Source organism: Mus caroli, chromosome 9 (genome assembly GCF_900094665.2).
Source record: "Mus caroli chromosome 9, CAROLI_EIJ_v1.1, whole genome shotgun sequence".
Lineage (NCBI taxonomy): Eukaryota > Metazoa > Chordata > Mammalia > Rodentia > Muridae > Mus > Mus caroli.
In genome coordinates, this window is record NC_034578.1 from 47463239 (window position 1) to 47479449 (window position 16211).

General features: G+C 44.0%; 2 protein-coding genes across 4 annotated transcripts in view; one reads left to right on the top strand and one right to left on the bottom strand.

Annotated features, from left to right (window-relative positions):
• Nkapd1 (NKAP domain containing 1) overlaps positions 1–7014 on the bottom strand; it is a 12032-nt gene extending 5018 nt beyond the window's left edge. The window contains exons 1-4 of the mRNA XM_029481851.1: positions 6458–7014; positions 5223–5299; positions 1965–2065; positions 1877–1894 (exon numbers count right to left, since the gene is read on the bottom strand). Coding sequence (XP_029337711.1) covers positions 1877–1894; positions 1965–2065; positions 5223–5291 — 188 coding nt within the window. The 5' untranslated portion in view covers positions 5292–5299; positions 6458–7014. The remainder of the gene's footprint in view (positions 1–1876; positions 1895–1964; positions 2066–5222; positions 5300–6457) is intronic.
• A 104-nt stretch (positions 7015–7118) lies between these two features.
• Positions 7119–15747, top strand: Pih1d2 (PIH1 domain containing 2). Of its 3 annotated transcripts, none has more exons than XM_021173269.1 (6): positions 7119–7392; positions 8251–8454; positions 9958–10081; positions 11184–11429; positions 11853–12118; positions 15610–15747. In XM_021173269.1, the coding sequence occupies exons 2-6, from the start codon at positions 8278–8280 to the stop codon at positions 15742–15744; spliced, it is 948 nt and encodes a 315-aa protein (XP_021028928.1). In that variant the 5' UTR covers positions 7119–7392; positions 8251–8277; the 3' UTR covers positions 15745–15747. The 3 variants fall into 3 exon arrangements, with proteins under 3 accessions (XP_021028928.1, XP_021028927.1, XP_021028929.1); XM_021173268.2 differs by lacking the exon at positions 7119–7392 and adding an exon at positions 7699–7825 and having other exon boundaries at positions 15610–15744; XM_021173270.2 differs by lacking the exons at positions 7119–7392; positions 15610–15747 and adding exons at positions 7699–7825; positions 14125–14618.
• The last annotated feature ends 464 nt before the right edge of the window (positions 15748–16211 follow it).

Genomic DNA, 16211 nt, shown 5'->3' on the forward strand with positions numbered 1-16211 from the left:
AAAAAAAAAAAAAAAAAAAAAGCCTATGAAGCCCTAGAGATAGTCCTAATTACTCATAATATGCCCTACACCTCCCAGAGAACATAGTCAAGGCTGCAAAATCCTTTATATTCACACTCAAATTATTACCAAGGAAATATAAAAGCCCATGAACCTGGCAAAGATAGTAAGTATGGCTTTTAAAAAGATGCATGGGGCTGGAGCTATGGCTTAATGGTTAGGAGCATTTATTGCTCTTCTGGGAGATGTCAGTTCAAATCCCAGCACCCATGTTAAGTCAGGCAGCTTACAACTTCAGGGCATCTGTACTGGCTAGTTTTGTGTCAACTTGACACAGGCTGGAGTTATCACAGAGAAAGGAGCTTCAGTTGGGGAAATTCCTCCACGAGATCCAGCCATAAGGCATTTTCTCAATTAGTGATCAAGGGGGGAGGTCCCCTTGTGGTGGTACCATCTCTGGGTTGGTAATCTTGGTTCTATAAGAGAGCAGGCTGAGCAAGCCAGGGGAAGCAAGCCAGTAAAGAACATCCCTCCATGGCCTCTGCACCAGCTCCTGCTCCCTGACCTGTTTGAGTTCCAGTCCTGACTTCTTTCAGTGATGAACAGCAATGTGGAAGTGTAAGCTGAGTAAGCCCTTTCCTCCCCAACTGCTTCTTGGTCATGATGTTTTGTCCAGGAATAGAAACCCTGACTAAGACAGCATCCAATGCCTTCTTCTGTCCCCTGCTAATCACCAACAGACATACAGACATACATACATGAATAAAATAAATGTTTTAAAAGTGTAATAGACTAAAGGAAGAACAGTATGACTGACTGAATTAATGATAAGACTCCAGGGATAGCTAGAGGTAAATGTGCTTGTCTGGCAAGCCTGATGACTTGAGTTCCATTCCCAGAACCTACAGTTGTTAAGAGAACAAATCCCTGAAAGTTATGCTCTGACTTTCAAGTGTGCACTGGCACACCCATATACACTCACACATCATACAAAATATTGCCAACACAGTAAGTAAAAGAAATTAATTTTGTTTTTGTTTTTTGAGACAAGGTCTCTCTTTGCAGTCTTGGCTGGCCTGGAAACCACTATGTAGGTCAGGCTGGTCTCTGACTCAAGAGATCTATCCACCTCTGCCTGAGTGCTGGGACCATCTTGCCCGCGCCCAACTTGCCAGCAAGAAAGACAGACGCTGCAATAGGATCCTTCTGCACACGTTTATTGGGAGAGCTTGATTGCAGAGGCGAAGAGACCCCAAGCCCAGAACTGGTGCTGCTTATATAGGCCTAGGTCTCACACCCGGATTGGTTGTGCTTGGGTTATGCTTACCACCTCACTTGCATGCCTACATCTGATTGGTTAACTTGTCTCTCATCTGATTGGTTAACTTGTCTCTCATCTGATTGGTTAACTTGTCTCTCATCTGATTGGTTAATTTTGGTTAATTCTCAAAACCTCATCTTGGCAAAAAAAACCTTTACTGCCTATGTATGCGTGGTGGCCAGCGGAAGCCAGTGCCACCCTGCAACGGCACATGTGGCTTCCCACAGGACCAAAGACATGACACACCATGCCCAGCAAATACAATTCTTATAAGATGAAAGGAAGGGATAGAGCGGAAGGAGAGAGGGAAAGGGAGGGGGGGAGAGAGAGAAAGGAGGAAGAAAGAACAAAACATTCTCCAATAGAAAAATCTTAAGTTACAAGCTATTAGACAAGGTTGGGATCTATAACATTTAAAATGTACAGTAGTCCAAGGAGAATGTTTAAATCCCCACCGAGGACTAGAATGGTTAGTCACATTAACACAGCTGCCACTGTTATGCTTGGCCCTAAATTTAGTTAACAAGGCAGGCTTACTGATTTGCTGAACTGAATGCATCTATCCTTAACAGACTGTTTTAAAGCTGAAATTAGTAACTCTAAGAAGATGAGAGTTATTTTGGTTCTCAGAAGCATACTTCACCTTGAGCTGCTGGGCACTGTGTTCCTTCTGGTCCCCTGGTAAGCATCTTCCATCTGCTTCTCTAGTTCTCTGATTTTCCACATGTCAGACTCCTCCTGAATCTAGACGTTTTTAAAAAGAAACGTTTTTAAAAAGAAACAAAAGTCCAACCCCTAAAACAGCTCTTTGCATTACAGAACACAAACTAACTAAAGTACAATCTGCCCTAACTATTAGGGTACCGACTAGGATATGATCTGGAAAGTAACTTCTAGTTTTCTCTACAGAGTTTAAAATCTGGCAGGGCAGTAGTGGTGCATGCCTTTAATCCCAGCACTTGGGAGGCAGAGGCAGGCAGACCTCTGAGTTTGAGGCCAGTCAGGTCAACACAGAGAAACCCTGTCTCAATGGAAAAAGATTTTGAGCCCTGCAGAGACACACTGATCACCTCATTAGTTTTACAGTCCTACTGCAACCAGAAAATAACCCTACCTTGTTCTGAGCTACACTAAGATCTTAATCACAACAGTAAGTGATCTTACAGGAAAGCAAAGCAGGCACCATTAGAATAATTTACAAAGAAACTGCAAAACCTCAGACACCTTACCAATACTCTTAAAACAATTAGACAGGTTTTCTTTTTGCTTTGGGCTTTGTTGTTGTTGTTCTGTTTTTTTTGTTTTGTTTGAGGACTGGGTTTCTTTACTACCCCTGGCCTTGAACTCAGAGATCTGACTGCCTCTGCCTCCTGCCGGGATCAAAGGTGTGTATCTCCACCTCCAGGCTAGAAACAGGTTTGCTTAGGTTTGTTTTTCTTCTCAGTGAAGTACACACTCTACTGCTGGCCTGGTATCCCTTCCAAACCCCTGCCTGTTGGTTTTTGGTTTTTTTTTTATTGTGTTTTGGTGGCGGTAGAATTTTTATTTTGTGGTATTACTGTTTTGAGACTAAAATCTAAATTACGTAGGCAGGCCTTCAACTTGTGGTCCTCCAGCCTGGCCTCACCCTCCTGGATGGCTGAGATTATATGCCTATGCCATAGCTCAGTAGGACAAGTCTGTAAATTCCCTAGGCATATTCTCTTTTTATATTAAGAAAAGACAGATAAGTAGATGATAGATAGGTATGCATTTTTATTTACTTATTGTGTGTGTGTGTGTGTGTGTGTGTGTGTGTGTGTGTGTGTGTGTGACAGTGAGAGAGCAAGCAAGAGAGGGAAAGAAAGGGAGGGAGATGGAGAAATATTCATGCCATGGCACACACGTGGTGGGTCAGAGACAGCTTTCAAGTTAGTTCTTGATTTCTACCTTCCTGAGTTAGGGTCCTTCTTGTTTCCTGCTATTGTACTACACACTCCAGGCTTGCTGGCCCTCGAGCTTCTGGCCAGTTCCTCTGTGTCTACCCCAACCATGCTGTAGGAGTACTGAGATTGCATACTTGCACCATTGCATCTGGCTTCTCACTGGGTTACCAGGCTTGCAGTAGCAAATACTTTTACCTGTGCTATCTTCCCACCCACTTTGTTTTGTTTTTAACTTTTGTCTTATTTTATTTTGTCTGTGTACCATGTGCATGCATTACCCACAGAGGCCAGAAGAGAGTCAACGATTCCCTGGAAACAGAATTACAAATGGTTGTGAGCTCCATGCAGGAGCTGAGAACCAAACTCCAGACCCTGTGGAAAAGCAACCATCTCTCCAGCTCTTTTTTGTTTTCTGCATTTTTGCAACACACAACAGGCTAGCTGTGTACTTAAGCAAACCTCCTGACTATCTCCTCAGTGCTGAGATAACAGCTATGTACATCATACCTGGCTCACATTAAAATTCTTATCACAAACAGAAACAAAGCAACATAGCTACCAGAAAATATCCTGGAAAGCAGACGACAACTGCCAAAAGCAAAAGCACATTTTATTTCTAAGTCCTCGTACACACTTGATTAAACCTATATTAGAACTACTTTGTTTTTAGCTGTCACTCTCAAATCCAAGGACCCTATGTAACTGCAAGTAGAATGAACATAACTGTATATATAAGTAGCCAGAGTAGCCATTACACTTCCATCCTCCTGTTACTCAGGTAACAGCTGGGCACAGGTCTGTAATCACAGTCACTGTGGAAGTGGTAAGTTCAAGGCCTGCCTGGAATGCAGAATGAGATCAAGACCAGTTAGACAGTAAGCTTAGTGATTCTCAGTGATTCACAGGTTCAATCCCCAGTACTTAACACCTAAGTACTGTGATGCTGACAGTGAAAGGAACAACCAAGCCTGGAGTACAGTGTGCTGTAGAAAACAGGACGAGGGGTTCTTGATCTTTTCATTACAGGCGCACTCTTAGATGACTGTCTAAATTCCCAAACTTTTATTCCAGCCCCAATTTTTCCCCTTGCCTCCAAGTCTGAGTTTGCAACATCAAGCTCCTATTCAAAACCAAAAAGAGTGTGTCTCCCACGTTTGTCCTTTGTCATTGTTGTCCCTTCATTACTTCCTTTCCAGTCACAGAAGGTGGTTCTGCTGGACTCCACTCTCATCACAGCATTGCCTCACAAAGTCTCCTAGATTCTGTCTCTAAGTTCCTCGAAACCACTCATCCCATCATCCTCCCCAGTGCCCCTCTCTCCGTCATCTATCTTCTACCACACTGACAAATCATCGGTCTAAATTGACATATGTGGCAGTCACACCACCTCACCTCCTCAAGGGTAAAACACCACTTACAGGTATGAAACATGTAAGACACCACTCCTAGCTGATGTCTTCTTTATTGCCCAGAAGAGAAAGTTTATCTCTTAAGTGGCATGAAAACAACTCTAATTTGCCACTTGTGTCTTCTATCACTATTCCTATCTCTGACTTCCTAGAACCAAAATGCCTTGCCCCAAGTGATGACTGATTGAGGGTAGGATGGAATGAGGACTTTGCATACAGGAGACATCATCACTCACGTACATCACGAGCCCTTGCTCAGTTGCTTTGTATTTGTACAGAGGATTCTCAGTCAAAAGCAAGCAATGCACCTGGTAAACATTTATCCATGAACATCAAGTACCAATTCAAATATCAAAGACCACTCACTCTGTGAAATCATTCTGATTTTCCCAAGGCAGATTTCTTTATTCCTTCCTTGGTGCACTAAAGCATTTTGTAAGTATCTTCATGTTATAGTACTTTCAAACTATGGTTGTTTCTTATGCACCTTTGTTATCTCCCTACATAATTCATGGTTTACTGTGTGCCCTCAAGAAATGCTGGCAGTCATGAGACGGTACTGCCTACCTTATTGTGAGCGTCTGTGTGCCGGATGACATTCCTCAAGAGGACTTTCCCCAACGGAACCCGGGACATTCTTTAATCTGAAATGAACCAATAATATGCAATAAATTTATTTTTAGTAAATTATAAAGAAACAAAGAAGTGAAGAAAGAAAAAAAAATCACTGAACTTAGAAAAATCTAAGGGAAAATTTTCCTTTCACCATTATGATACCCAACTATGGTGCATGTAAGGATAAAAGGGGATGATGTACATTAAGTCTTTAAAATTGCACAAAGCTGCTCAAAATTTGTTTTCCATGAGCACCATGTTATTCAGTCTTCACAATTCTCTGTCAAGCAGTCAAGATCCATGATGGATCAGTTCCAGGACGCTAAAGGCACTAAATCCAAGCATGGCCTGGTAAAGCATTTGCCTAGCCTAAGAGCTACCCTGGATAGAGTCCCTCGGTGACATCCATGCACACACAAAGCAATCCCAGTCCCTCGGTGACATCCATGCACACACAAAGCAATCCTAGGGCGCTCATCTCTCTTTTAGAATAGTATAATATTTGTATATAAACTATGCTCCTGTGTATTTTAAAATAGGACTTTTTTTTTTTTAGTCAGGGTCTTAAGTGGCCTCAGCCAGCCCTTATCTCCTCATCTTCTTACCGCCACCACCTGCCAACAGACATGCTCTTCCACAGTTAGGATGAGTGAGGGTGTTTAGATTAATTATAATACTTAAAACTATGCAAATGTTATGTAAATGTTACAATGGAGATTAAAATAAAGACCAAAGTGGGAAAGGTCTGTACGTGATCGATACAGATACAATTTGATTCCCCAAACATTTTCGGTTGGCTGTTTTAACCTATGGGGATCCCCGAGTTTGGACTCTACCCCAACTCCTCTTTTCAAAATCAAATTCCTTAAAGCTGTAACCTACCCCCAGGCTGCATGGACCCAGGCAAAGGATGTGTTAGTGTCCCGACTAGAAATAAAATCTCAAAACTCCCCAAAATTCGCTGGCAAAGATATAAACACGTAGATTTGAAGGCATCAAACACCACGTATGTCAACAGTAAAAAAATAAATAAATTGAATTTTAAAAAAATTTTAGATGACCTAAATATTTCTACTCAGGACATTTTGTTTCCTACACTGTACGGAACTTTCCAAAACCCAGAAGACAACGATATTCACATGTGTAGCTAGCAGGGGCTTGGTGCCACTGTCCCGATGCTCACTCACCCCTCGATCCTGAGGAAATCAGGCATCCTGTTAGTGTGAGACGAAGAACCACTCCATTACAAGATCTCCTCCGACCCAGGAAGCCAAGGAGTCAGGGCTGAAAGGCAGCTCTGCAGCTTCACCCGAGTCCTTCGTGAAAACGCAGCCTTCCCACCGGTTACTGTGCCCTCCTCACCCGAGGCCCAGGCTACGGCTGCCTTCCCCCAGCCGAGCCCGCCCGGCGGCTCGCTCTCGGGGACCCAGGCCAGAGCGGACGCAGACGCGGAAAGCGGCCTGCGGGCGGGCGGACCGGGGCATTCCCCGCTCTCGCTGGGCTGGGCCGGCGCCCGGCGGCTCGCTTTCACTCCCGGGACAGAATGGGGACACGGGGCTTGGGCACGGCCTTCCGTTGGGCCCCAGGAAGTGTCTAAAGTGCCTCGGGGGGAGCTTGAGGTTTCCTAGGGGACGTGGAGGAAAGCACCCCCATGTCTGTCAGCGGACTCCCTGCCCCGCCGCAGCCCCGGCGCTCTCGGCGGCCTTCCCTCGCAACGCCCTCCCGACACAAACACACACACACACACACCCATACCGTGCGCCGCAGCCTCGCGTGGCGGGGTGGGAGAAAAGGTGGCGGCTTCCTTCCGGGCCGGAAGTCGTGCTCCAGAGAAACGCTTCCCTCCTACCAGAGACTCCCACAGAGCGGGCTCGCCGGTCGCCGTGGAAGCTGACGGGTGCAGAAAGGAAGCCGGCGCTCTCCCGAGAGAGAAGCGGGACGGCCCGCGGAGGAGCCAGTCCGGCCCCGGAGAAGAGAACCGGAACTGGATATAGAGACACAGCTCTACTTTGCGCTCTCCGGACCCAGTTAGATGGTGTACCGGGCCTGGTTACCATGGTAACCGGAGTCGCAGTTTGTCGCCAGAGAGAAGACGTGCGCGTTTCCCCCACGTTTGGATTAAGTGTGTATTCGTGTATTCGTTGTTGATTTAATCTAACTTTAACATATAATTTGAAGACTCTAAACCTCTTTTTTAAAATGTTGGGGATATTTCTCTGTTGCGGAAAGAGGGTGATGGCGGGATCTTTGACTATTGCTCTCACATAATGTTCCAGCTTTAAGTATTAGTGTTCTTAATCCTCATCTTTTTTTAAAGATTCATTTATTTATTATATACAGTGTTCTGCATATATAACTCCATGTCAGAAGAGGCGCCAGATCTCATTATAGATGATTGTGAGCTACCATGTGGTTGCTGGGATTTGAACTCAGGACCTCTGGAAGAGCAGTCAGTGCTCCTAACCTCTGAGCCATCTCTCCAGCCCCCTCATCTTTATTTTGAGTATATACACTACTTGCTCAAGGCAACATAGATGTCTGAAGTTTGCAAGAACGTAAGCATACTGGCTCCAGTGCGCCTACTTTTAACTACTACTGTCTGTCTGTGTGTCTGTCTCCCCCGGCCCCAGTCTCTCTACCCGTCTCTCTTTTTTTCACTCACACACACACACACACACACCTACCTCACAATTCCAGGTCTGGAAGGCCCCAAGTCAGCCCAATATCCAACTATTGGAACAAAAGTCCTTTCTGTTCCCTCTGTATTTGTGAAGACCAGACGGAAGTACAGGTACAACGTAGGAATTTAGGAAGTGGTTCGACTCACAGACTGTAGGAAAGCCAAGATAAAGCAGTATGGATGTGCAATCTTTTACTTAAGACCCGCAGCACACTTGCAAAAGCCTTCTTCCTTCCCTGAAAGAAGAAACAGGGCAATAAATACCTTACATGCCTTTTCTCAAGTCCTGTCTCTCTGCAGGTTCCGAAGGCCTGTCTCATCACCATCATGACGGTGTCCTCAAAGGGTCTTCTTACCCACATTTCCCAGTTCTGGAGTATGCTCGATGATTTGGCTGAAAATGACCCTGAGCGCTACCGGAACTTCATTCAGCAGGAGTTAAAAGATGGCAAGCAGCTCTGTGTCAACCCAGAACCTCAACTTTGCATACAGACCAAGATCCTAGTATGTAGAACTGATGCAAGGAAGGAGAGGTCTTCAGTAAAACTACTCCGGGTTAACCAAGGGATACAGTAGCCTTTTATTGCGCTACTTTAACACAAGAGAAGTTTAACACAAGAGAAGTTTACTAAAACTCTCTGAACAGAAAATGAAACCACATGGAAGATTTCACTGAAGGAGCAAAAATAAATTCATACTTGGTATTTTAGAAATCCCCTAATGCAACTTTATTGTCCTGATAAGTGGAAAATAGTGCTATAATTAATTAAGTTTTTTTTTAAAGATTTATTTATTTGTTATATGTAAGTACGCTGTAGCTGTCTTCATACACACCAGAAGAGGGGGTCAGATCTCATTACAGGTGGTTCTGAGCCACCATGTGGTTGCTGGGATTTGAACTCAGGACCTTCAGAAGAGTAGTCAGTGCTCTTATCCACTGAGCCATCTCTCCAGCCCAATTAACTTTTTTTTAAATGTTTGTTTGTTTTGTTTTGTTTTGTTTTTCGAGACAGGGTTTCTCTGTGTAGCCCTGGCTGTCCTGGAACTCACTCTGTAGACCAGGCTGGCCTCGAACTCAGAAATCCGCCTGCCTCTGCCTCCCAAGTGCTGGGATCAAAGGCGTGCGCCACCACTGCCCAGCCAGTATTTTTTTTAATGTATTTTATGTGTGTGGGGGTTCAAGAGAGTGCATGTGCAAGGACAGAGGATGACTGGGGAGCAGGCTCTCGCCTTCGATGAGGTGAGGAAAGAATTCCGATCATCAGCCTGGAGCCAGGTGCTCTTCTCCACTGAGCCATCAAACTGGCCCAGAGGCAGTGAATGTTTGTTTGCTGAGACAAGTCTCTTTAAGTAGCCCTGACTGTCTGATGCTATGTAAACCAGGCTGGCCTTGAACTCTGAGATCCTCTTGCCTCTACATCCTGAGTGCTAGGATTAAAAGCTTCCTGGTTCTGATTTCATAAGACTCAGGACTGGAGACATTTCCACTTCACTGTTAGTAAAATAATAAAGTGGTCCTGTGAGGTCCAGAACACGTGGAGCAGTGCTAACTTCAGCTCCCCCTCCTGCGCAGTTCCTCTGGGTGAGAACAGCAGTTGGATTTAGAATGAAGAGCCAGAAGCTTTGGGGAAGTCAAGTAACAAAAAAAGTGTGTCTCTGTGGTAGAATGCTTGCCTAGCATGTGAGGCTCTTGAGTTGAATTTGATTCCTGGCATAGCAAAATGAGTGAGTGAATGAATGAATGAATGAACAAGCGAACGAATGAATGAACCAAAACTTCAAGAAAAGAACAATAAGTCAAATAATGTGCTTGGAAATTTTGCAGGATGTCAAGCAGTTTTAATATAATCACTGAGTGAGTGACCGGACCCTCTGTCGTAGAAGGTCCAGCTGTGTTAGAGAGCATTCCCTAGCATGTGGGAAGGTCTGGGGGGGAAAGTGAGGACTTGCTTTCAGGATATTGTCATCAAATCTCAGTTGGCAACATCAAAATTATTCACTTTCTAGAAACCAAAAGAAAAAGTACTTTTTATCAACCTATGTCAATGGGAAAGGATCCCCGCTCCACAGTCAGCCACTCATCCTGTACCTATAAGTGTTGGCAGACCAGAAGACTCCGTTGAGGCATCAGGTACAAAGAATGAAAGAAAGCATGTGTGAATTTTTGTTGTTTTTTCCAGACAGGGTTTCTCTATATAGTTCTGACTAGAAATCACTCTGTAGACCAGGCTGGCCTTAAACTCAGAGATCCGCCTACCTCTGCCTCCAGAGTCCTGGAACTAAAAGTGTTCTGCCACCACCAACCAGCTATATGTGAATATTGAACATATTCAAAGACTAGAATTTACTTGGTAGAGATATTTTAATTAAACTATTTCATCTGATGGCAACATCAATTATTAGTAAATAATTATTAGTAAATAATTGATATAGTAAATAATATTAGTATAATGATTCATGAAATAATAATAATTACCAACAGATTGGTGTGCTTTGTGCACATTTAATATTATTTCTAGTAGTCTGATCTGCTTTAACACAAATAGAAATGGCAGCATAGAATTAGAATTTTGTGTATATGTTAGAACAGACACCTGCATCTTTAGGCCATGCCTCCCTGCTGAGCAGAGTTAAAAATCAGCCTGTGCTATGACTTGACAGCCTTCAAGTCATGATCGCCTATCTCTTCCATGTCGTCATGTACACTATACCCAAGTAAATTAGGTGGCGTGAAAATTGCTATCACTCCTAAAAGGTTATTTAAAGTCAGCTTTTTGTTGTGTTTCTCAGCTTGGTCTTCAGGGAGATTTTGCTCATGCAAATGCTCTGCAGCTGCCCTCTGCAGGACCCTTGTCCTTCCTTCATCTCTGCCTTCTCAACTCTCTCTGCAGCTAGCTTTCCCTCCCAGACTACCTCTCATTCTCAACCTAAGAAGCTTCCCCCCAGGCTTTACAGGGAGGCGGTCGTTCCCTTTAAGGTCCCATCATGCTTAGCTCTCCATATACTGCATTGTCATTGTCTAAGGCTTTTCCTCACTTCAAAGCCCTTCCTCCTCATAAACTTTGTGTTGGCTTCCTTTCTGACTAGCCACTGCTGGTTTAAAACATAGTGTTTCTGTGATTGCTCTAAGAACACAGGGATGGAATCTGTCATTTGCAACTTTGCTAATATGGGTTAGTATACTACCCAACAAAAATCCTTATAGAATCAAGCTGTCTCTGAATTACACACAGATGCTTATACCATCATTGATGTGGCCTACAATCCTGGTGTTCTGCAAGCGGCAGAAAAAGACCAAGGGATCAAAGATCAGTTAATAAGAATGGCCATGCTGTGCATCGAGGAGCGACTCCAGTTCACACTTGGACATTCCTACCGTTTTACTAGTTTTAGACTGAAAGGAAGCATCCAGAGAATGAAAGAAAGTCTGATGGGCATTAAAACTGACTTCCCAGACTTCAAAGCGATGACGAGAACAGGTAAGTCCATGGATGTGAGCTGAAAATGAAGTGATGACAGATTCTGGGTTTGTAGCCCCTGCATAGTTTTCAGGCCACAAGTCTATCTTAAAAGAATGAGAAGCATAAAGAGAGGAAAATACATTGTTAGAAATGTCAAAGCATCCAGAAAGATGTGAAAATCTTGCAGGAGTCCCAAGCAGATTCTTTGGCTTGAGGTTCTAGGTCTCTCCATCTGTCTGTTTAGCTGTGCCAGAGTCAAATCCAACCCAAAGCCGCAGATGCTAGGCAGGTTACCACTGAGCCAGCTGTTTCAGATGCTTTAGAGCTAACATTTCCAAAGTAATGTAACTACAGTAGCATCAGCTGGCTCTGTGGACACTACCTATCCTAAAGCCCACGCCTGATAATGTTTGCATTTCCCCTCCCTTTTTTTCCATGAAGAAAATACTCTTGCGAGGATCAGAAGCAGCACTGTGAGTGAACCTGATCACCTCCCTGAGGTGCTATTGACAAAAAAGCAAGCGTCGGCCAAAGGACGATGTCTTATAGAAGAGATTTCTAGCTCGGAAATCCAGGTGGGGGTTAAGAAACCTGCCTACGAGTTAAAGGTTGTAAAGGATCAGAACGAGAAACCTCTGAAAATTGAGCTGAAAGTCGAGTTACCTGGGATTAAGTCAGCCTCTCTCTGTGAACTTAGTGTTTCTGAGGTAAGTTAAACAAATATTGCAGTAGTCCCGAAGAGGGGATCCCCACTCTGGGGGATTGTTTTCAGGAACTCCTGCAGATGAGAAGAGCCACTGATGACCAGTTTTATTGTTTGCAAGTAACATTTGCACTTGCATGCACTTGAGGTTCTTCTACTATTGAATAACATGTAAGTGCTGTGTAAATCCAGTTGTGCACCAGTGTTGCATCACTAGCACAGATGCCCAAGATAACTTTGGAGAGGAAGGATTTGTTAGGGCTCATGATTTCAGAGGTTCCAACCTTGTTCAGGTAACCATCTTCATGCCTGTGTTGAAGTGTCAAGCACATCATGACACAAATACATGACAAAGCAAAACCACTCATCACTCAAGGCTAGGGACTGTATGGAAAGGACCAGCATCCCACAATCCACTTTCCAGAAACATACCCAGTGACCCAAAGACTTGGCACTAAGTTCCACCTCCTAAAGTTTCCGGCCTCCCAATAGCCCATCTGTGGCGGGGAAAAAGCACTTGGCCATTTGAGGAACAGTTAAGATCCAACTATAGTGAGGCATGGTGGAGCACATCTTTAATTCCAGAATTTAGGAGGCAGAGGCAGGCAGATCTCTGTAATCTTGAGGTCAGCCTAATCTATGTAGTGAGTTCCAGAACAGCAAAGGCTGTGGAGAGATAGGCCCTGTCACAAACAAACAAAGACATCCAACCTATACCAATCTGTTTGACTGTATCAGTTACAAAATAATGAGAAGAAGAAAAAAAAACCTCTGCTACATGTTCAGTGTGGATGCAATCACTGTATGCCTAACTTCTTTCCAATACAAGGTGGGCTGCATCCACAGACGTAGAACCTTCAGATGGAGGACCAATTATACAGTAAATTTGTATCTATATTATGCTGCAGTAAGAACAAACTTCACAATTCCAAGGCTTGTTGTACTTTGCTTAGGCTGCACATTACCCAGGCCTTCTCTGGCCCATTAACTCTGTACTTTCAGAGACCTGAGACAGGCCATTCTGATGGTAGAGGGAAACAGAAATTGCTGCCTGTATTAGTCAGGGTTCTCTAGAGTCTACCCAGAATTTATGGGTAGTCTCTATATAGTAAAAGAATTTATTGATGACTTACAGTCAGCAGCCCAATTCCCAACAATGGTTCAGTCGCAGCTGTGAATGGAAGTCCAAGGATCTAGCAGTTACTCAGTCTCACACAGCAAGCAGGCGCAGGAGCAAGAGCTAGACTCCCTTCTTCCAATGTCCTTATATTGTCTCCAGCAGAAGGTGTAGCCCAGATTAAAGGTGTGTTCCACCACACCTTTAATCCCAGATGAAAGGTGTAGCCCAGATTAAATCTCCTTAAACTCGGAGATTTAATCTTCTGGAATCCATAGCCACTATGGCTCAAGATCTCCATACCAAGATCCAGATAAGGATCTCCAAGCCTCCAGATAAGGGTCACTGGTGAGCCTTCCAATTCTGGATTGTAGTTCATTCCAAATATAGTCAAGTTGACAACCAGGAATAGCCACTACACTGCCCAAGTAGTAGACTTAAAACTCCATGTCTATATAGCATATATCTCTTCTAATTGCATCCTACTGGCCCAAGTACATCACAAGGCAAATACATGGGTAAGATTTATATACATTGCATAGATGTACAGAAAGAATTCTCTTACCTTACAAAAGAGGAGCATTTCCTTCATTCTTCAAGAACAGCCACCCCAATCCTAGCCTCAGAAACCAAAGGACAGGGTTTTGTCACCGTAGTCTGTGTTCTTTTTTTTTTCTAATATTTCTTCTGTTTTAATTATTTTTATTTTATGCATTTTGCCTGCATATGCATGTGTGAGGACATTAGATCCCCTGGAGCTGGAGTTACAAAGAGTCGTGAGCTGCCATGCGGGTGCTGGCTGGGAATTAAATCCTGGGTCCTTTGAGAGAGCAGCCAGTGCTCTTAACCACAGAACCACCTCTCCAGCCTACGGTGTTCTTCTTTTAAACCAGACCAATGACATATCAAAACAAGTGATCTACTGTGAACCCACCCACCACTGAGGGAGAGAACAACTATTTAAAGTCTTACTTCAGAAGTGACCCCAAATGTCTAGTTCCTGGGGAGCAGCAATCCTGAAATTGTAGCAAGCAGAACCTGTGAAAAGCCAACTCGGAGGTGGGAGAGCTCTCTAGGTTCCTTGGGAAGGCCCCTTGGGCTACCTACTTTCCTACCCCATTGTTAGGTCGATTTCAGTTCCATTTGGGGGATGGTTTTTCCCTGTTTCAGCATCCACACTGGCCACATACATAAAAGGACTATCATAGACTATGTCATTCTTGGATTTTCTCTGGATTATCTACTTATGGAATGCTGAGGGCCCACACGATGCTGTACAATTTGAAGACAGTTCCTTTCAGCCCATTGTGCCTGTTTCTTTGATTGTAGTCACTACTATACCCATAATTCTTCCCCAGGACTAGCTTCTCTAGACTTTTATTTTTAATCTGATTTTTAGGGTTTTTTGTTTGTTTATTTGTTTTTGTTGTTGTTGATGGTGGTGGTGGTGGGTTTTTTTTTTTTTTTTTTTTTTTTGGTTTTTCGAGACAGGGTTTCTCTGTGTAGCCCTGGCTGTCCTGGAACTCACTTTGTAGACCAGGCTGGCCTCAAACTCAGAAATCCGCCTGCCGAGTGCTGGGATTGAAGGCATGCTTCACCACACCCGGCGATTTTTAGGTTTAATACATAAAATAACTCTTTCCATCATGGCACCTTCCTGCCATTAAACTGAATTGCTGTCATCTTAACCAAATATAAGGATTGGCTGACCTCGCCCTCCGCCTGTTCACAGGCTTTTTAAACAAATGCTGTTTAACTAGTCAGCCACTGTGGTCAACAGCAATTTCTTATTTTATCCTTTCTGGATTGATGCCATTTGTCAGCTGTTAAGTCGTAGCATTTGGAGACTGCATATAAACTGGTTGGTGTCTATTCTCCCTCTTTGTGAGGCCTTATAAAATGTATCAAATAAGAATCAATAACCTTCTATGCCTACTTCTTCTAAAGGCGTAAGTTATCTGAGTACTTTATGTGCATTTGAAATTATCAGGCAAGGTTTGCTGAGGGCATTGCTATGAAACTTGGCTCCAGGCTCCAGTATATTTCCTTGTCATCTGATAGTAAATCCCGAAGACAGCAACCCAGGATTCAGATGCAGCACTCTACTTCTGATATTGTTACAATTAACTCCTCCCCCAGCCCCACCACCAGCCCCTCAGGCAGGGTTTCTCTATGTAACAGAGCCTGGCGTGGGCCACCATCTCTGACCCACCAGTTAACAATACGTGGCGTTGGTAAGCAAAACCTCCAGGATCCACAATTCCCAGTCCTGAGGCAGGAACTAGGTTTGCATACAGGTGGCTGCAGTGATCTACTAGCATAGCCCTCCAGTTACAATTGTCTGGCATCATAATTTTAAATCTACTTTTTATTTTTAGGTTGATATATTGATTGAGGTCTCTGAGATGTACCGATTATGCCTGAATCTTCCAGAATTGATTAATACAGAAATGACTACAGCAAAATTTGTCAAAAATAAATCTGTATTAATCATTACAATGCCTCTGGCATAAAAACAATTTATTTGGTGTTTTCATTGTTACTGCTGTTAGCATTTTGTCTAAACTCTGCCCCACAGTTACCTGGCAACAGTCAGGTGTGCCTGACTCACTATAAAAGGAGCTGCTTGCCCCCTCCTCTCTCTCTTGCTCTTGCCTTCTTGCTCACTCTCTTCTTGCCCCTTCCCCCCTCCCCACCCCTTTCCCTCTCTCTCCACTAGCTCATGGCTGGCCTCTACTTCTCTACTTCTCTACTCCTCTCTCCCTCTCTTTCTCTCCCTTCCCCCCTCCATCTCTCTCTCTCCTTCCTTCCCTCCCTCCCCCNCCCCCTCTCTGCCTTTCTCTGTCTCTACCACCCTCTTAACTCCCCTCCCCATCCCCTGGATATACTATTTTATATTATACTGTCTGTGGCTGGTCCCTCAGGGGAAAGGGATGCCTCAGCATGGACCTGCGAAGGCACCCCATCCCCCTGTACTTGG